At 39.7% G+C, this 22,419-nt stretch overlaps 1 protein-coding gene across 5 annotated transcripts in view; it reads right to left on the reverse strand.

Moving 5' to 3' along the window:
* Nucleotides 1-346: 346 nt before the first annotated feature.
* Nucleotides 347-22,419, reverse strand: part of NCKAP5 (NCK associated protein 5) — a 996,333-nt gene continuing 974,260 nt past the window's right edge. For 4 of the 5 annotated variants that reach the window (XM_016949712.3, XM_016949711.3, XM_054679002.2 and 1 more), the window contains one exon: nt 565-2,255. In XM_016949712.3, the coding sequence (XP_016805201.2) occupies nt 1,974-2,255 (282 nt within the window). In that variant the 3' untranslated portion in view covers nt 565-1,973. Of the gene's footprint in view, nt 424-564; nt 2,256-22,419 lie in introns of those variants that run through there. The other variant, XR_010149730.1, reaches the window with a different exon arrangement.

Consider the following 22,419-nt stretch of genomic DNA (forward strand, 5'->3'; position numbering starts at 1 on the left):
TCCCCAAAGCCACCGATTATTAGCATATACTCCCACGTCCTCTCCCGAAAGGCCATCCCAGCCTCGGACTCGGCCTCTGGCTGCTCCCCACACCCCTCAAATTCCTCTTCTTTCCGCAAAGTCCAAGTGACCCACCTTGCGTACTCCCGGGGATGCCCCGGTGCTATCTTCGCCTTCCTTCCCGAGCCTTGCAGCAGGTGGTGGGGGAGACCGCTTGCCCGCCGGAGTGCGTTGGTGCCCCCGCCCCCAATCCGCACATTCCCATCCCCTTTCCCCACATCCTTAGGGAGCATCCATTTCCGTGGAAATCGCCTCCTAAGCTTTGCTCCTCTTCACCCTTTTCTCCCCCGGCCACTTCTGGGGACAGCTCTCTCAGGCCGGGACGCTGATCATTTATTTCTGCATCCTCCCAGCAGAGCTGGTCTGTAAAGGGGCTTAAATGACTTTCTTTGTAATTCCTCTGCAGAGATCCTTCCATATCTGCCCCAGGCTCCTTCTCTCCCTCCCTCCCTCTCCCCCTTCTTTCATTTCTATTTGGTTAACCCCTCGGGGAGACTGAAATGCTTTGACCATTACTCACCTGTCTGCAGACTCTGATCTTACAATTGGCTAAATTACTATCTCTGGAGCAAAAGGGCCAGTTTATTTATTCCTTCTGGGAACCCATCGTAAGATCACGTGTGAGTCATGATTCAAGTAACTGACTGGGCCAAAAGGTCCTTGAGCAAGTTATTTTCTGTTTTCAGAGGGTGCAGATGTGATATAACTTTTATTCAGAAAGGAAACAAAAAGATTTTTTAAAGTCTGAAAGACAAGGACATTTTACATAATTTTCATTTAAGATAAAACAAATTGCACAAATTAACCAAATAACACTGATCATACAATACTCTTTAAAGAAACAGTTATGTGCTAAAGTAGCCATATAGATCCTAAAAATATTTCTATTGGGCCTAGTTTACAAGCTCCTGTACATAAGTAATTATAAATAGTTCACATCTAGAAAAAATACACATAACCTTTAAAATAGAATTTATCCTTACATATAAACAGTCTTTGTAGAAAAAAAAAGGATATTAAAAAGAATTCTTCGTAGCACCATTAATTTTATTTTTAAAAGTGAACATTGCAAATAGAAATTTGTTTTCATTTTTAGAGTGCCCAGATTTTAATAAAAAGAGCAAGAAGATAAAAATCAAATAATATTCAGGATCATAGAGAAGCACTAAGTAAAAGACAATCTAAAGAAATGTCTGGAAGGAAAAACTGGTATTGGGAATAGAATTCGGTCATTTCTGATACAATGTCACACTCCCAATCAGTGTCCACACTTCAGGACCCTTTTCATTTTTCAGCAGAAGTAGAATGACACTTACTACTATCACCTGAATCTCTGGCAACGAATCTGAAATTACACTAAAATGAACATTTCTATCAAATTCAGATTTGTGAGATGGAGATGAGGAGGAACCCTCCGATTTTTTGGCAGGCCCTGTTGTAGGTTTACAGAGTGTACCCACAAACAATTTGAGGACCAGGACAATGAACTTCACAAAAACTTCAGTTGGGATTTTAAAAAATATATATTATCATCAACTTCTAAGACTTAGTACATTATTTCAAGAGCATGGCACTGATTCCATTTATTGCTGTCTTTTTTTGCTACAAATATAATTTCTCTTCCAAAAAATTTACAACTTCTGTACAAATATTCAAAAAAAGTGCAAAATTAAGGATTCTGTATCATAGGTGTGTTTACGCTTAATCCTCTTGAAACACAATAAATGGAGTCTATCTTTATTGCCCTGTCAGAGAAATAAGCTCTGGTGGGTTGCCTGCTGTGAATTTGACAAGGAAGGCTCTGGTACTGCAATAGTTTATTATTGTTATCTCTAACGAGCAGTGCACCCCACACCCCCACCCATCATTTCTTAAGCGCTCCAGTCCCAGCTCACTAAGGGAAGAGATGTCCTTTATACATCATTTGAACCTTGACTGGCACAGGAAGAGAAGCTATCATATAAAGAATCACTCAAAGACTCCAAGTTGTCTACCCCAGGCCTATCTGAACTACTCAAAGATGTTTCTTCATTTTTTTCTTTTTCTTCCTTCTGTCCTTCAACCTTGTTCAGAGAGTTCTTCTCTTTTTCTAATAAAATCACAGTATTGCTGTTAAATTTATTGAATGACTCCAGGGAAATTTTCGATAATCTATTCTCGGGATCGTCTTTTGTTTCTTCAAGTTGTTTCAATTTCTGCAATAAAAAGAAGAAAATATTAGAAACATATTTCTTTGGAAAATCAAGTTATCCTATCTAATATTCTATTATTATCTGTATAAAGTACAGTTTAAAGGGATGGAGAAAATCTACAAGTCTTTAACAATCTTCTAGTATAATTAAATGTAATAATAAAGCCAATTTTAGGGATAAATCAGGACTTTAATCATTTTACTGAGATAAATAGGTCCCAATTTGCAAACCAGTTAAGTGCCACTTAATTTCATTTTAAATGGATCCATTTGAAATTTGTTCAGGTAAAGTGCCTTATTTTTCTTCATCGAAGTTTCAAACTCCTCTCTTTCCTTGCTAAGTATTAGTTGTACTTTTTCTAAATATGAGTAGGTATTGAATTTCAGCCAGAAGTTATGGTAATATGGTTTTTTCTAATTAAAAAAAGACATAAAAATCCCTTAACTTGCCATTTTTGAATACATGTTAAGCTTGTTAGAAGCATTGCCATTTTAGTATTTTGTCCCTTTATGGGACTTAAGATATTTGAAAGAGATCTCCAGGTTTTTGGGTGTAGATCCCAGAAGGCCCAAGGGCTTAAAAATTAAAGTGGCAGGTGAACAGGTGAGTAACCCCTCTGCTCCAGAAGGTCTAGTAATACCAGTTTATACTGGGATATTACTGTTATTAATACCCTGTATGATGTATAAAGCACTGCACCAAATTCAATAATTATCATAGGTAAACCCTGTAAACATGAATATATTCGGTTGCTCAGTTGGCTCCTAAGGGCTAAGGTGAGGACAGAGGGAGGCACACTTGCCAAAAACAATGAGACGAACAGACGTGTAAAAGTGTCTACAGTATTTCTCATCTTCTTTTCCTCTTTCCAGCAGAAACTCCATCCAAACACAGGAAAGAAGCAGGCCCGGGGGCTTGGAGATGATAGTAAGTGTTACCATTTATTAAGCATCCACTAGGTAAAAGACACTTAACAGATTCTATCAGCTTTTTCACAAACCTACAAGGTAAACGACCCCATTTTAAAGAGAAGGTATGCAAGGCTCAGAGTGACAGAGATATTTGCCCAAGGTTGCCCAGCAAGTGGCAGAGAACAGGATTTGAATTTCTGTCTGGCTGCCTTCCATGCTCTTGTTCTTTCCATTAAACCATGTTCTTAGGTAATAAAGGACACAATGTCCTGTTTTCCATTTTGCTACCCAAAAATTCCACTTAAATAACTTGCCAAACCGTCTCTAACATGTGCAGTTCTGCTGTGCACCATGCTCCCCACCCCCAACATTGTTATGCTGGACTTAACAAGGTTGCAATAAGGAAACTGTGTTTTGATTGGGAAAATAGATATAGCCAAAGCCTATGGATTCTCACATGCTAATGTGAAGAATGGAAAGAGAAGAGAGAGATGGAAGTGGATGGCTTCTGTGTTCCAAGAGCAGACACGGGCAGAATTTCTCTGCTATAGGAAATGGTATAATTCTATGGGAATATTTGAAAATCATCCTAGATCTAGTGCTTATTTCATTATACTACTAACGTGCAGAAACATTACTCACAGAGCTAATTTTCAATCTCAAACAGCTACCCTGAAACCAGAGGCGGGCTAAGGAACAGACTCCTAGCTGATTACAGAAAAGTGGCTCCATAATTAGAAATAACTCCATCCAAGGGCCCCTTTCAACACCGTGCCAATTTGCCTACATTTACCAAATGTACATAAATAAATGGCATTCAATGCAATTTTCTCTTTACCTGGATGTCTTCTCCCTTTTTCTTCATTTAAGAACCACAAGTATTTTTCTTGCCTATTTCTCATCTATGTGGATCTCAAATTCATTCAACACACACTCATTAGAGAAGCTACTGCAAGGCAGGCTGAAGGCTTTGGTACTGAAGATACACAGCTGAATAAAATTGTGCCCTGCAGGGGGATCATTGAGGCCCTGAGGGCAGACAGGCTGAGCTTCGATTTCAGCTTGGCCCTTTCACGGGCTGAGTGCTACAAGCATCCTTCTTCAGGTGTAAAATGGTGATAAGATACATCTTTATTTCAGGATTGCAATAAGTATTAGAAATAAAGAACTTTAAAGCTCTGGCAGACAGTAGTGAGTGTGCAATAAATGTAAGGCTGGATTCTTATTCTAGAATGGTGGTTCTCAAAGTGCGTTCCCCAGACCAACAACGTCAACATCACCAAGGAGCTTCCTGGAAATGCAAGTTCTTGGATCTCACCTAGACCTACTACACCAGAAACTCTGAGGGCCAGCAATCAGTTTTTAACAAGATTACCAGGTGATTCTGATACATACTGAAATTTGAGACCCACTGGTCTAGAAGAACATGACCCCTGGAGGGAAGACAGACAGGTGGAAATCATAATTTGTTGTGAAATGGTGGAATTTGGAAAGAGTTAATTGCCATTAAAACACTGACTGTCATCAGGTTTTCAAATGTTTCAGGCTTACAGATTTGTTGCTTCAGTTAATTATAACAAAGACCTACACTGGCCAGAGAGGTTATAGAAATGAAAGAAGGGACCATTATTTAAAAAAAAAAAAAAAATCAAACAAGAAACATGACCTTCTCGGGTTTCCTTTTATTTTTACAGTTTTGATGAAAAGTGACTGCAGACACATTACTTGACTGTAAAAACAACATCCATGCAAAAGTGACCATATGGACCAACTAGCATTCAGTCTCCAGGCAGAGCAGCCATAAGGAGTGGTGAGGGCTGCAGTCAGCTCAGGAGCATGTGCTGGATCCAAAGGCGGTAGCAGCTACTTAGATCTAGCTATGCAGAAATGTGGGTGCAGATCTTTCGATTTCAAAGATGAGGAGATACATCTAGATCAATATTTGCTTATATTTAAAATTCACTTACTTTTAATTATTGGCTCACATTTAAAGAAAATAACAAAATACCCAGTATGCATACCAAATTACAATCTTTGCACTGAGTTTCTGAGCTAGGGATGTTGTTTTATCCTTTTTTTTTTTTTTTGGCAGTGTCCTACTTGACCTCATCCACTCCCCTATTTCCCTTCCCCCAGCTTTCTTTTTGAAGGCCTAGACCAGTGCTAAATCATCAGTAGTTTCTCAATGGAGACTTTGCCTAGGATCAGAAGAGTCTTAACTATGAGTTTGGGCTCCTCAAGTGGTTCTGCCAGCTACGAATAAAAACACTGAAGTGGCTTACTTTTCTGCCTATAGGAGCATACCGAACCTCAACATTGTCTTGTCAGATCTCAGATATTTTTAAAATTTTGTAGTTGAATAACATTTAGATTTAACATATAAGGAGGGATTGAGGTGAAACAATCACGTGTTAATGATCTATCTGGCAAATGACAACAAAATAGCACACATTAGTTTGCAGCAACTATATGTGAAAGTGCTTTGCAAACTAATCATGGTAATAACAGTTACCATTTAACAGTATGTGTTCTGTACAGACACTCTGCTAAGCATAGTGCATACATTATATGTTTCCATCCTCACATGAATTCTACAGAGTACGTGCCATTAGTATCTCCATTTATAGGCAATCAACGCTTGAGGAAGGTAAGTAACTTGTTTAAGGTCCTGTAGCAGTATGGGATGGACTTTGGATGTAGAGCTAGGCAGTGTGCCTGCAGAGATGAAGCTCTCAACTTTCATCTTGGAAAACTACTTTATGAATGTTAGCCAATATTATCTTTAAGGGAAGCATCTGAAATAGCAATTACAGAACAAAAACAATAATGATAGACCCAGTGAAGATTAGTGTTTGACGAGAATTGTGTAGGTTCCATAAAACATCGCCAATTCCTTCCTGTGTTGTGCTTCATCAGAATTATGATAAAATTAATATACTACATTTGTCACCTATAGGTGGCAACAGTTGTACAGATGACTTTTTGGTGGATTTTTTTTTCAACTACACTTGGGAATAAAAGTAGGGCTAAACAGGCAAGATGCAAATACATTTTCAAGCTTAAATAAATAGCTTTGCATGTTCTTAAAATATTTTCCTGCCTTTAGTGTAACCATGGAATTATTAGTGATAATTCAAGCAAGAAGTATATAGTGAGTGGCATATTCTCCAGAAATCTCTTGAGAATTAGAACTTTATTAATTTAATTCCTTGTAGTCAAGCAGTCATTCAATCAAACCAATCTACTATGTGACCAGCTTTGTGCAAACAGTCTTGTGGTCTTGATTCTCAGAGGAAGTTTTATAGAAAAGGGTGCTCTTGGAATGGTTTTGAAGGGCAAATAGGATTGAAATACACAGTAAGGAGGAGGGAGGGAATTCCAATAAGTAATCATCTATTATGCCTCTATTGCAACTGTGCAACACTGTGTAGTCTACTTCAGGACCATGAGTTGCCCAGAGGGTCTCTCCCTTTGGGGATTCTGTAGTAGACAATCACTATAAAGACAAAAATAGAGACGTGCCTACCCCAAGAGGTTCTAGGAAACTCAACCAGACTCATGAAAGTATCAGCCAGTACATGGGTTATAAAAAGTTTTGACTTCCAAACTGCATTCTAATCTATGATCTCACTTTGCTCTTCCATCAGCCTGGAAGGTGAGGGAGGCCAGAGTCAGCTATACTTTCCACGCAATATTTATGGAATCTGTGATTCACACAGATTCAAATCCAAGTGAAATTAGACCTGAAAACTTAGTTTTCTGATTTTTCACACAAAAATTCACAGTAGTTTTTTTTATAGTTCACAATAGTCATGAAGTAGAGATTTTTGACTAGAGCAATATCCTGAATACCAAGGATAAAATTGGAGGAGATATGGACCCTTGCCATAATGAAGAGGTGGAAAATATATACGGTGATACAGAAAAACTCAAGTGATAAACCAGCAGAAAATGTATGCATGATGGTATCAGCTTCAAAGAGATACATGTTATGTGTGTACAGCCAGAAACTCCCATTCATAGTAGAGGAGAACAAATAGCAAATTTATGAAATAGTGCAATCAATTATTGTTCTATGATAAATGCTACTCTTTCATTATTTCAAATACATTTCCATCCTTTGATTATATCTTAAAAATATTGGTTAGTATATCTAGTGTCGGGAAGAGATCCAATCTATTTGTGAAATTCAAACACAGCATTGTTCCTCAGCTGGGCACTAACATTTATAATGAGGATTGGAGCTCTTAGCACAAGTTAATGCAAACAGGACTTTAATCAACATAATTTCTTATTTCTCTATTGCTATAGAGATTCACTGCCAATGGATCAAGAAAACATGTGGTAGGAAAATAGCCCTATTTATAAAGTGTTTTTACTATGAGTCAGGTACTGGGTTGAATGCACTGCATGAAATACCTCATTTAATCCTGACAGCAAGCCTATGAGATAGCACTATTATCATCCCCATTATACAAATGAGAAAACGCAGATAGACAGGTCTAAATGTTAGTCCACATATATGTGGCTAATAAGTTAGGCAATCAGGATTTGAGCAGAAACAGCCTGACTACCGGACTTGGGATCTTAACCACTGTGCATTACCCCAGGTTTTTAAAAACCAGCCTGCAACTCCTGGCTTTGTGCTAATTAGCTGTGTAAGTCCTCTGACCCTTAGTTTCTTTACATTAAAGGTTTTTTTGAATCTTCCCAGTCTATAAAGCTCTGTGACTCTAAAATATTCTTAATTGGATATCTTCTGGGCGTCTATTATTGGAATTTGAGGTGGCACAATAACCAACCCTAACACCCCCTTCCCTACTTTAGTTCTCAATGACTTAAAAAAAATAAAAGAAAAAGGCTGATGGGAGGCCAAAAGATCAGCTTTACTAAGAGAAAGTTTGATTGGAGAACAAAGTTTCCATCTGTAAAGAAGTGGGTTTCCTAACACTGATCCCAAGATATAGACAAGCTTAGTAATTAGCAGCCCTGGGCTGGGAAACAAGTGTCTTCCTGTAAAAACTACAGCATGAAGGAACAGAACAGAAATTTGTGCTTCTGACAGTCTGATTCCAGACGGAGACTAGGAAGAGCAAGAAGTTCCCTTGCTAGGCAAGTCAGTCCCTCATTCCCTGGGAGAAGTGAATAAGGGGGGCCCAGAGACTCCAGGAGGGTTACCCTAGGAAGCTCCTTCCATGTTTTTCTCAAACAAAAGAATGTTTGAGAAGAAGGTGTCCAAGGTGTCCCCTACTACCACCCAACATCTCTGATTACATATGATGCAGATTTTAACTAGACAGTCATATATGGATGAAGGCCAAGAAGATGCTGGAAAATTCTGGTGCTGCAGGGAGTTAGTTTGCACAGAGAAGCGTCTCTATGGGCAAAGAAATAGGAAGAAGGTGATCCAGCAGGTGTGAAAGATGGCAGAGCTTCCATTTGGGAGCAAATAAATGAAGTCTAAGAGACAGTCTGTTTAATCAAGGGTTTTGGGCTGAAGCTGAACATGTGATTTACCCCATCCCTTTTCTGATGAACAAATCTTGAGCTCTGGGAAGATGGATTCAGAGAAGAGTTTTATGTTATGTTCTTGTTGTGGGAATGGTGAGGAGGTATTTTAAGCCAAGGTCTCTTAGTTGAAGATTTGTGCACATCTCAAAGTCTATGTTAAGTGCTATTTGCGAAGGGCAGGCCAACCTCAAGGGAAAAGATGCAACTCAAGTCATTTCTCTTTTCTCAGAGGCACTAGTTAATCTCTTCCTTAATGCCGCCTCTTACTGCATTCCTGGTGAAGCTACTTTCTAGATGAGACATAAAAATAGATAGAATGACCTTTGGTGATCACTAGAGACCCCTCCACACTTTTCTCAAGAGTTGTGATATTAACCCTGTTAACCTGGTCAAATTTCAACTTGGATAATTACTTTCTCCCAGTGCTCGGTTCCCTCTGTTACCTCAACTGGACACATTACTCTTGACTTGCCCTTCTGAAAAATTAATGTGACACATTGGTAATAGAGAACCACTCTCTCCCTCCAACCACACTCACGGAGATGTGATTTGGCACTTGGGGGCACTCTGTTTTCTTACTGGGGTCCTAGAGATTCTTCAGTATCCTCAGGGCAAACAGATTTTATTAGGTGAAAGAGTAATTTTCAGCAGAGATGTGCTTTTATGACTATATTAACTATACTGCTGTCCTTTACTGTGATCGATGGTCCTCAATGACCTCTCCTGGAACCCCTAAACCCAGAGGAGGGAAATGAACTCACTTTTTGAGAAAAAGAGCAAGCAGAGAGAAGGTCAGTGGGAAACTTAGGGTTGTTAGAAAATAATACACCTTGTAGAAAGGAAAAGGATGCATTTTGAAGATAAACAATGGCTACAAAGGACATTTAAACACCAGATCAAGAGTACTGAAGGAAAGAGAAGTCATTTCATCAGTGATAAGAAACATCCCCATATATGGAAAATGGGGGAAAGATGGGAGGGGATGTCCCTTAGTAGGAAGATAAAGTAGCAGGAAGAAAACCACAAATTTGCTTATGGCACAGAAGGGCATCTGGGAAGAGGAAAGGCATGTAAGTTGGGGTAAAATTGTTACAAGAAACACATTTGTGATTTCTGCAAACTCTGATGTTAGCGTCATCATTTCCAATGCCCATTTGAAAATTTGGATTTTCTGTTTTCCAGGGGGGAACAGATCCACAAAGACAATTTAAAACATAGGTTGACTGCCTTTAATAATGCTTCCGATTTGATGAGTTGTGGTCAATTTCTCCAAAAGTAAAATGTGCACTATTTTCTGATGATCCAGAATTGGGCAAACAAGACAGCTCATTGCTATCAGCCTGTGTAAACAGCTTAACTAAATGGAACATGTTTCTCTGTGTTGTTAGATTCCTTTTTCTTCTAGCACAGTAATATTAATTAAACAATTTATGCAGGAATGAGAATTGAGCAGTTCCTGAGATGAGAACTTCTAAATCTATTCAAGTAAGGTTAAGAATTTCAGCTGACAAGAGTGAGGGCATCAAGATTTTCTGCTTTTAATTTATATATACCATATGAGTAAAAATAAATATATATACTACTCACTTGACTTAAAAGACTGATTAGCCTTTTTTTTTTTTAACTACACTTTGCATCATTTTATGTCTTAAATATGTCTTAAAGCCTGTTCAGCAAGCCGGGCCATGGCAGGCTTAGATGTCACTGTGCTTGTAGCATAAAAAGTCCATGAACTTTTGTCAGATGAAAATGCAGCATTTACTTATGTATTATAACATCACAATGCTATGTTTTCATTTTGGAGTGATAGAGTTTTTACTGTTTGTAAAAGAAAAAAATAATTTTTTTGTGTGGATCAGGTGAATATAAAAATAGCTTATACTACTATTTTTCCCATGGAAGTTCCCCTTCCAAAAGAAAATCTCCAATACCATTGGAGATTGGTGGACATCATAGAATTATACCTGAAATTGCTAAGTTTTTATGAGGTATGCGGCGAGTGCCAAAGCTAGGGAAAAACATTCTATGTTATTCATTAACCTATACAAATAACTAGATGACCTGGAATTACTTCCAACAGAGTTTGGTAGGCCATTTAGGAGCCACAGTGCATTATGGCACCCAATTTATTAGGCACTTTACAACAGCCATGGAATTAAATGGGACTGCAAGCTAAGGTTCATCCAGGAACATGCTGATATTGGAGGATGCAAGAATGTTTGCTCCACTGATGTGTGATTCATTTCCTACTGCAATTCATGTTTTAGGTCAAGAGCTGGTCAGCTTTTCATTTGGATAAACTTATTTGACATATTGAATCCTGACAGCCAGGACAATTCAGAATTGGAACAAATTTATTGATCCTTATTCTAAAAAGAAGAATTTTTTTTTGGTGGGAATTGTTTTAAAGATTCTTTCAACAATCAATTCTGTGTTGCACTCTAGTTTATGGCAGCAATTGTAGGATGCTCTTAATGGTCACTACCCAGGAAGCACTGGGGTTCTAGAATGGGGAGACATGCTGGTGGGGAGGTTGCCGATGGGAATCTGCTTCCGTTCCAGATTCCATCCCTTGCTCTACCACAATGTGACAGTGACAATCACCACTTCAACTCTGTACCCAGATTGTAATGAATATTTAAATGGGGAGTCTGCTGTTCCTGCCACATCATTTGTTTATTCTTTAGGTATTTACCAAGTACCTACAATGTACCAGAAAGTATTCTAGATAGTAGAGATACAGTGGTGTATGAGAAAAGTCACATGGAATACATGTTAAGGACTTTTTAATATGAAGCAAATATGGAACAAAGCATTAGATATACCAGAAAGTGAGTCCCTGAAAATTGCTTTGTTGAGTTAGAATCATCTACCCAGTCTGCTCTTTGGTCTAATAATGGCACCTAGAACACAAATATCCTGTCAAATTCAGAGTTATGGATGTGCCCACCCCAAAGGTATTTTTGGAATAACTCCCTGGATTTTCTAAAGTTTCTTTTGATCTTCTTCCATTTTCAGTCTGTAACATCATTTAGGCAGATAGTTTTCATAGGTTAACTAGTTACTATTTACACTCAACTTTCTTAACCTTTCTGAGTCTGGTGACTTTCTGAATTTGACATGTTTAAATCAGAATTTCTTTCTTTTCACTTTTTTTTTTTTTTTTTTTTTTTTTTTTTGAGACAGAGTCTCACTCTGTTACCCAGGCTGGAGTGCAGTGATGCGATCTCGGCTCACTTCAACCTCCACCTCCCAGTTCATGCAATTCTCCTGTCTCAGTCTCCCAAGTAGTTAGATTACAGGCATGCACCTCCATGCCTGGCTAATTTTTGTATTTTTAGTAGAGATGGGGTTTCACCACGTTGGCCAGGCTGGTTTCGAATACCTGACCTCAGGCCATCCACCTGCCTCAGCCTCCCAAAGTGCTGGGATTACAGGCGTGAACCACCGCACACAAAGATAGTCTATAGATGGATGAATATGCTATCCATTCTGACATCCCAAAAGGACCAGAGGGAGAGGGTACTGCTTGAATAGAACCTAAAAAAAAAATTCTTCCAATCTCATTAGCCCAAATGGATGGAAAGAAAAGGAGGGCAGGCAGATTTTAGGTTAGCATCAAGAAACCTCTTGGATTAATGGAGGTCTGACTATTGGTTACTTTGGCAACAGCAATTTCCTTTTTGTCAAGAGCAAAGACATGTGGATTCACCTCCCATGGTCACACTGGTTTGGCAGCTCTGAGCCATCTGGGGCTTTCTCCTGCACCTCTAGGTAGGCTTGGTCAGCAGTTGGGTGAGGCAGCAGCTGCCACTGCTTTATGGAAATTCAGGTGCAATAGCCAATACAATAAGCTCCTCATGGGGCAAAATGTTACTGAAAAGAACAGGCCCAGGATATTACCTTGGTTGAAAAGTAATTGCACCAACCTAATAGATGGTATAGACATTGTATCTACCCTTTTCTTAAATTCTTTCTTCAGCCAGCAAGTGTCACCTCACCTGGTCTGAGCCAAGTCCAGGCAATTTGCTCAAATTCAGATTCCTAGCTCCTTCAGGCAGAGGAAGCTTGGTGACCCATCTTGGTGCTTCCAGGTGACAATAGAAACATCATGCTGATGACATTCTTAGAGGCAGCAATGAGATTGACTACCTGAGTGATAAACCTACAAATATTACTGGATGTATCAAACCAAGAAATTAAACTGTAGGGAGATTAAATTATAGCTGTCATAGTACAAAATTCTAGTACCAGGTACCACACAGATGCTATTTAGTCTCTCTCTGCCACATGAAATATATTCATTCAGCAACTTGAATATTGCATTATAAAAGGTATTCTCTTCAACTGGCTTTATGCCACTTTATCAAGTTTAAGTCAGCCATTTGCTACAATAAAAATAAACTTTATTTTTGTCTCACATGCACAGGACAATTTAATTTTTAAATTAATGTAGAAGCGAAAGGTGCTTTGCTCCAAGAGAAGTATGTCTGCCCTGCATGGCTGTGTAAACACAATGCGATTGCTATGAGAATTAAATATGGATCAGCAAAATCAATAGTTAATTGTGTAACTCAGGGTCTTTCATTTCAGATCTAATCTGTAAAGAAGGTCCAGGGGATGTTTGCTTTTGATTTTCTTAAAATATTATTTAAAACTCTTCTGTCAGGCAAGAAAGTTCACAGGGTCTTTACATTATTTCCATAAGTTATTTGGCTTGTGAGTAGTCAAGGTCATATTGATCGTCCAGCCTTTCCAGCTGTCCTTTTAAAATTCAGTATCTTTATCAGTCAAACTGCCTCATTCTGAGTATCTGGCTTGCACTTAGGCTAAACAAATTTTATTGCAAAAATAACCCAACATAACAGGTGTCTTGGTACCAGGCATGGATGGACTAGTTGTATTATAAACTGCCTTTTGGTCTACGTAATAATACCATTCGGAGTGGTTAAGCAGTCCCCTTCCCCCACAAAGTTGACAAAATATACTGTGCTGTGAAAATGCAAGATGTTGTGTGACATGGCAAGAAGTACTTACTGTAGGGTTGGGCTGAGTCTATAGATGGACGAATATGCTATCCGTTCTGACATCCCAAAAGGACCAGAGGGAGAGGGCACTGCTTGAATAGAAGCTAAAAAAAAATTCTTCCAATCTCATTAGCCCAAATGGATGAGAAGGGAAGGAGGGCAGGCAGGCCTTCTCCTGCAAAAAGAGTAGCACAGTGACTGCGGAAGACTGTGGGGGTAATGGGCGGACTGCCTTGACCCCTGTGATATCACAGCAGAGCTAAAAATGTAATGTTTGAACTTCTTTTCCCTTTAAAGTGTAACCTTTCATATAATAAGTTAAGCCTTGCTCTCTCTTACATATTGTTAGAAGCCTTCATCCATTTTGGGGACTGAAGGCAAAATAATTCTTGAAATAATGAATCATTTTTCTCTTACCAGCTTGTCCAGAAATCCCATGATTATTTTGCTGTAGCAGACGATGACCTTCTCAAAGGAAGCCTATCAAACGCTCAAGATAAATAATGAGAAGGTCTCTCTCTCCTGCCTCCAGGAAAAAACTGCACAGAGGAAAAATGTTTGCTAAACCATTAATATGTTCATCCCAGGATGGGAAGCAGCTTGGTCTAAAAGAAACAGAGTGGCACATGTGTTTGTGTGTGACCAGTGGCCCCATTCAACAGGACTCCTGGGGCAGCATCCATGGAGGGCCCTCAGGAGACACACCTAAGCCCTTTACCCAGTAACGTCGGAAATGAATGTTTCTCTGGTGGCAGACAGGGTACCTTCTAAACCTCTTGACTCATGAGCAAATTAACTCAAGGTAAGGAAGCACTGGGTAATGCCGTCTCTCAACAACCTAGAAAAAACATGGTTCTGCTTTACTAGGCCCTGGAACTACAATTAATGGTAATGAATTCCCTCTTCCCTCAGATTCCCACCTTCCCACCAGGCAGCAAATACTCAGGTGGCAAAAGAAGCTTTCTGTCTGTTTTTCTCCCCATGGAAGCAAGGTTTCACAGAGTAGGTAGAGAGCTGCAGTAGAAATTGCAACTTTCCCATGATTTAAGTGCTTTGGCTGCCCTGGAGAATGGAGCTGATTTCTCAGGGCAAAAGTCAACTGTCCATCCATTTATGGCTCTTGTCCAGTCTATGGACAGCTGAAGACACAGATCTTAACTCCAGGAGTTGGTGTAAGATCCTTCCCAGCAGTGAAATGGAAAGAGTTTTCAAAGACATAGGGTCCTCTATGGGAAGAGGTGGGAGAGTCAGGAGGTGAGGAAGAAAATTCTCTATTCCAAGGCAAGCTCAGGAATCAATGGGCTGAACCAAGTAGTACCCAATGGCTGGGTAGGGGCAAGGGTAAAAAAGCAATCTCAAAAGTAATCAGGATTCAAATGATCCAGGGATTTGCAGATAAAATTAAAACTGCTCAGCAACACTTCAGGAGAAAAAGTCAGTAGCATGCAGATAGTTATCAAGCACATTATTTTGCCAGCCAGCTGACGATGGCGCAAGCTAAATTTTGAGTCCAGAAAGGTGGTTAGGGTTTCTGTGCTCTGGATTGTACATCTTCCTCTCTCTAACTTGTTCTCCCCACCTTTTAGGATGGCCAACACCCCCTTATCACTTGAGACTCAGAAGAAGGGAAATCTCCTCTGAATTCTTTTCTGACCAGGGGCCCTGATGACTGCCCCTTGTTGTCCCTTCATCCCTGTGTGGACCATTCTCATGGCATGGTGGGTATTTACTGTGTATATCGGTTGCCATAGCTCAGTCTCCCTTGTAGGGACTGAACCTATTTATCTTCACATCTCTTGTGGCCAGAACACACCTGGCATATAGGTGGTCCATAAATGCTAGTGGAATAAAAGGAGGATGCTAATTATGTTTATTTACTGGTCATCCTTTTCCCCCCTATCACTTTAACTTTCACCTCTCTAATGCCCTTTAATGTCCTTGAAAGCGATTGAATTCCTAAGACAAGCTGCCATACTTTCTGGTGGAGAATGCACATTTATTTCCTGAAGGGTAGTTAATGTCTAATCACCCAGAAGACATTTAGGTTTCTTTTATTTAGAAAGTGGAGATAATAACTCCCCAGTAAGTAAACAGGAAAATAGACTTTGTTCTTCAAAAAAAATTTGATTAACATAGTTTCAAGGAACATTTCTACTGTCGTAAACCAAGGTTCTTGAAATAATCAACAACATTACAGATTGCAAGGTTAGAGATTAAAACACGCAAAATAAGTGGAATCATACCATTTAGCAATGGAAAGACAGACTATGTCGGTGAGGTGTTTTAAATACCCAAACAGTTTTATGACAAAAAAATCCTCACTATAAACAAAATGAATTAGGGATTTGCCTTCGAATGAAGGTTTAAAAATAATGGGATGAGTTTAAAGAATACTGCAGGCCCTTAAAGACGATGAGAGATTTTGAGAGGCCTGAGTGACTTCAGTGGGGTCCATCCCTAAAATAATGAAGGACTAAGTAAGTCAAACCTTAGGGTCGCCTCTGCAGATCTTTAGCCTGGCCTGTGCAATTGTATTGCACAGAGGAATACAATATGGCAGGAACAGACCAATGTAACAGGTAGGAATTTTTCACGCACCAGATCTGGCACCAGCTACCAGAGGGAGGGTGAAAGAGGGGAAAATTATCTTTTCTTCAACTCCGTGAAAACTTAGAGTTTCAGATAGTTAAATGTGAGTGGGCTGGTGTTTCCTCTTTGCTAGATTTAGTGTGTGCGGTTTCTCTGCCATGTATATCTATAGTTCTCTAAAGTGACTGGAGAAATACTTTTCCTTAAATCAGTGGTAAAGAAGTTACTGGCAAAATGTCCCTTAAATATTCCTGTTGGGTGCTACCAAAGGATTATTTAAAATCATGAAAATAATCCAAAAGCTGCTCCCACTGGAAAATGACTAGGAGAAAGATGTTTAAATTCAAACCTGCTAAGCACGGACACCTACCTAAACACACACACACACACACACACACACACACACACCCTTCCTCTGAAGCTTTCCAGGGATAGCTATAGAAATTTCATTTTAAGCAAGGGAAAAAAAAATAGAATCACCCCCTCACAAAAATGTTTGAGTATATTTTGGTCTCTTGGTCAGGGCCAATAAAGATCTCTTGTTGTGAGCCAACTAGAACAGAAATGGAGTGAGAGATGTACTACTTTATGTGGTCTGAATGTGATTAGTGATTAGCGCTGGTGGCTTCAGTCACTTGGGAATGGCAATCAGGGTTTTGCTCCTGCAACTCTGAACGACTACAAAACACCCTTGGCTTCCATCCCGTATGATGATGGGATATTAACTGAAAATCTAATTAATCTGTGAATGAATTATGGCCTAAGAAATATACCATTTTATAATCAATTTTAAGCGAGTCCCTAACAGAAGATAAGATGAAGAAAAAGCTGTAAAATTGTAAGAGGTTGGTACATTCTGTTCACTACGACTGATGATTTTAAGGGGGATAATTTTACAATCCATCACATTTTTGTCATTTTAAAAATCATGCCTCCCAATGAATGTTGTAAATTAACTTTAGAATTTACATATTTATTAAAAATCGTATTGAAAACAGCAGGAACTGTGCCCCATTTGAATAATAAAATAACTTGTTATTCCACTGAAGATAAAAACACAAAAAAAATCAAAAGATTTTATTTTCAGGTAATAATCATATTAATTGCTATCTGAATTAGTTAAACCAAGAATTAATATTCACCAGAGGCAGTGACAGAGCATTAAAGATAATCCTCCAAATTCCCATTTTCAAACAGGTCTCAGAACATGTAAAAGCAAGGGAAAGACAAATGGGGAGGTGAGGACCATGTTCTTAGCCTGCGGGGTTGGGCAGCAGCAGATGTTTGAAGCTGAGCTACATCACCTGGGGGAAGGGGAGGTGCAGACAGCAAAACACATGATTTGGCTCTGAGATGAAGAAGCACAGGACTTCATTTTAAAAGCCTCTTTGCTTGTGAGGCTGAGGTGGGCAGATGGTTTCAGACCAGGAGTTCGAGATCACCCTGGGCAACATGGTGAGACTCTATCTCTACAAAAAATACAAAAATTAGCTGAGTGTGGTGGCAGGCACCTGTGGTCCCACCTACTTGGGAGGCAGAGGTGGGAGGATTGATCAAGCCCAGGAGATTGAGGCTACAGTGAGCCGTGATGGCACCACTGTACTCTAGCCTGCGTGGTGGAATGAGACACCAACTCAAAAAAAAAAAAAAAAAAAGCCTCTTTCCGAAAAGATTCTCTACTCTACTTCTCCTACTTTGGTTGAACTCCCTACCCAGAATGGAAGGTTTGCTGGAGGCAACAGAACATCCCAGATGACTCCAGAGCATGCAGGGAAATAACCAGAAGGGCATGGAACCATGCCACATAAGATGTGGGTGAATACAACCATTCACTCTAGATTAACCTCATAATGGACTGTCAACTCAAAGAATTGGCTCCAAGATAGGAACTGCATGGATTCATCCACAGAAGGATGAAGGTGTCAAGGGGAATAGAACTGGTGTGTTACCACATGTACTCACTAGTAAGAGTAACCCATTGGGCTGAACTGACACAAGATGTTCTCTTGAAATTCCTGAGAGATGAGGGAGAAGGATAAGGCAGTACATGTTTTTCATGAACTTCAGTTTAATCATGATTCCTTCTTTCCATGAGGGATTCATGATAGGCTGTTACCACTATTTTTAAGAAAAGAGCAGAGATCCTTCATGAAGTACTGCAGTTGAGTGTGAGGCTTGGCTCACACTGCTTCTGCTACTCAGAGTTCATTGCTTCAGTGCAGACATGGCTAATACCTGGCACTTGTGCGGCAACCAACTCCTCTCATGCCCACAGCAGGCATTGCTTATCAGTCTCTGTCATCTGTCATCTGTCATCCCAACCATGGATAGGGCCTCAGAATCCTTCTTAACACCACAATTCAGGCAACCTCTGTCTATTGATTGTCCTTGGCATTTGAGATGAAAGCTATCTTGCATCCTTGTGTATGTGTGTGTGTATTTATACATGGGAAATATTTATATATTATCAGCATATAATTAAATCTAGCTAGCTATATATTACATCTATGTACAGATATCCAAATACCTATATTATATCTAACTGTCTGCTAATGGTGTAGTCATATTCCTTAGTATCTGCAGCTAATATGAGATATAGATTGATATCTTAGTATATGAAAACTTGAAGTCACCTTTGACTCTTCTCTTTCTCTCATACTCCACATCTACCAGTCTTCTGGTAAATTGCCTGTTTGTTCTCAGAAACAGCAAGTCCTTGAATAATATCATTTTGTTCAATGTTATTTTGTTATAACATTGATGAGAAAAAAAAATCAATTCCTGACAGGCCACTGTCTGTGTGGAGTTGGTACATCTCCCCATGTCTGTGTGGGTTTTCTCCAGGGACTTCAGGTTCCTCTCACATCCCAAGGCTATGCGTGAGAGATAAATTGGTGTGTCTACATGGTCCCAGCATCAGTGAGCATAAGTGCTCTGCAAAGGAACTGTGTCCTGTCCAGGGCTGGTTCCTGCTTTGTTTCCTAACTGCTGGGATAGGTTCCAGCCACCTGCAACCCTGAGCTGGAATAATTGGGAAAATAATGGACTTACTTGTTTTTATTCACCTTTCTTAAGTACATGTACAGTTCACATGTGTTTCAATGTTTAATATTAGAAGTGTTCTGGTCTCTGTTTAGAAGTTTAGTAATATTTCTGTGAGCAGAAATATGCCCTAGGAACTCAGCTCTTGCTTGTATCAATTAGCCTCGGATAAAGTTGGTTTCTTTATATGTTGATTTGCCTAAAGTCACAGCTTCTGAGAACCTACAACTTTAAGCAAGGACTTACTGTGCGTTCTTCTCCTTTCCCCTGCTCCACTCTGCACCATAGGAACTACATTTTCCAGGCTCCCTTTATTTCTGGCTTCTGGGGAGGTTCAGCCAATGGGAAGCAATAGCAGAAGGCAGAAGCCTGGACAGTAAGAGGAGGGGGGAAAACAAGGCATTTCTCCCCTTCTCTGTGTCCTGTGCTGTTCCTAGCAGCACCCACTTCTCCCTCACTGTTCTATCTTCCACCATGTGCCCCTTCCCATCCATGGTTTTAGCTTCCATTGGACAGTCCAGCTTCTAGACTCTAATGTCACTCTGCCATTTCCCTCCATCCTTAAAGAGGGTGGTGACTTCCTGCTCTGCTAATTTCTAGATCATGACTGTCTCCTGTTGAGTATCTCAGCTATTCCATTATTTGGATAAGCGGTTTACTGTATTGAATTCCCTCTACTGAAAGGCCTAAAATAGTTCCCATTCCATGCTAGGCCCTGACCAATACAATCAGGAAATTCTGTTTGTGCAACTTTAATCCAGTCATTCTTCACCATTTGTTTTTTGCTACCATCAGCTCTTGCCTAGATGACCACAATAGTTTCCCAACTGTGCTTCCACTCTCTCCTCCTGATAGCCTGTTCTTCATACAAAAGCCAAGGCATCCCTTAGAAACTGTAAATCAGGTCATCCCACTCCCCTGTTAAAACTCCTCGGATGGTTTCCCTTTGCTGACAATGAATCCTAAAATTCTCCCCACAGCCTACAAGGTCCTATATAAGTGGCTCCTAGATTCTTCTCCACACTATTTCTCTTCCTCTCTGTGGTTCTGCTCCAGCCATAATGGTCCAGGGACACATCACACATATCCCTCCTTCAGGGCCTTTGCACTTGCTATACCCGCTACCTAACATGTTCCTCTTTCAATTAGTCACGTTTCAGTGTTTCACTTCATTTAAACCTGACAGAGCAAGAGAATCACCATCTTGGACAAGCACCGCCATTTTAAAATCCCCCTTGATCAAAAACCACCTAAATCCAAAGGGCATCAGCCTAATGGCTAAGATCAGCATGACCATAAATCACAAATGACATCTCCGACCAGAAACATTCCAACCATAAGATAAACCCCTCCCTGACTGGAGGGATGATAGCCTCTCCTCCAACCACAGACATTCCCACCCTGCAATAAACTTCTTCCCCCCACAGAAATATTCCAAGCCCGTGATAAGTTCTCTCACCCTGAACCCTTAAATACTATTAGTCTGTAAGAGAGAGCACTCTTGACAAAAATTGGCCAGAAGCCCCTGTCAGGTTTATTCTCCAAAATAAACCTGTCTTTGACCTTTCAGCTGCTTTTCATGTTTCTTTCCTTCCTTTGCCTCTTACAAAACTTCTGTTCAAATGTCCCCTCTTCAGAAAAGCCTTTCCCAATCAGTCACTCTGAAGCCATGCCCTCATTATATCCTATCTATGACACCTGCTATTTCATTTTATTTTATTTTATTTTACTTTATTTTATTTTATTTTATTTTTATTTTATTTTATTTTTTGAGACAGAGTCTCACTCTATTGCCCAGGCTGGAGTGCAGTGGCGCAATCTTGGCTCACTGCAACCTCCACCTCCCAGGTTCAAATGATTCTCCTGCCTCAGCCTCCTGAATAGCTGGGATTACAGGTGTCCACCACCATGCCCAGTTAATTTTGTTGTTGTTGTTGTTTTTTAGTAGAGATGGGGTTTTGCCATGTTGGCCAGTCTGGTCTGGAACTGCTGACCTCAGGCGATCCTCCCACCTCGCCCTTCCAAAATCCTGCTTGATTTTTAAATAACATAAATCATTACTTGGAATTACATTACATTTTTTTATTATCTACCTTCCATATTAAAATATAAATACCATAAAGGCAGGGACCTTGTCTTTTTTTTTTCTCAAACTTGCTCCATCCACAATACCTACAATGTTGCCTATTAAATAGTATGAACTCTATAAGTAGTCTTGAATCAATGAATAATAAATGATGAACCTATGTCACACTGTGAAAAACAAGTGGCACCAAGAAATAGTTGTCTTATTAAAATAAAAATGAAGATATAAACATTTCTCTAATTACATCAATACTCATGTTTAACATGGAAAACCACTGCAAACCAAGGTACTACTTGGTAGTTATTACACGAGCTAAGTTAATAAAGTTGACTGTGGCCAGTGAGAAATTCTCCATGATCTATTCTTTCCACATCTCTGCTATCTTTCTTTCTCAGGCACTATTCCATGGTACCTATGTTCAGTGCACTTGGAACTGATGTGGTCAGGGAACCACACAGACTGTGTCTAAAGCCTTTTAGTTTGTTCATTTTAATCATAAAGCTAGAAAAAGATATCTGAGATATTCAGGGTTACTGGCCTACCAACTACTTCTTTTGGCCACAAATTACAGCTGGAACAGCCACTTGTTTATGCAATATGAAACTGAGAAATTCCTAAGAACTCAGTAGGCCAAAGTGGATTTCTTCCTGCTGAAGTCAAAATTCATTCATTTCTCTATCCTTCCATCTTCTGCTTCTTGGCTTTAGGTACTCTCATGGGTTGAACTAGGTCCCCTAAAAAGATATGTTGAAGTTCTAGCTGCTGATACCTGTGAATGTGACTTTATTTGGAAATAGGGTTTTTTAGATTTTATTGAGATGTAAGTTAAGGTGGATCATACTGGAGTAAGGTACACCCTCAATCCAATATAACTGGGGTCCTTATGAGAAGAGAAAAAGAGACACAGAAAGACATGCATGGAGGAAAGATGACAGGAAGAGACACAGAGAAGAATGCCATGTGAAGACACAGACACAGAGAGAAAACAGAGACAAATATGA

The sequence above is a fragment of the Pan troglodytes genome, chromosome 13 (assembly GCF_028858775.2).
Source record: "Pan troglodytes isolate AG18354 chromosome 13, NHGRI_mPanTro3-v2.0_pri, whole genome shotgun sequence".
NCBI lineage: Eukaryota > Metazoa > Chordata > Mammalia > Primates > Hominidae > Pan > Pan troglodytes.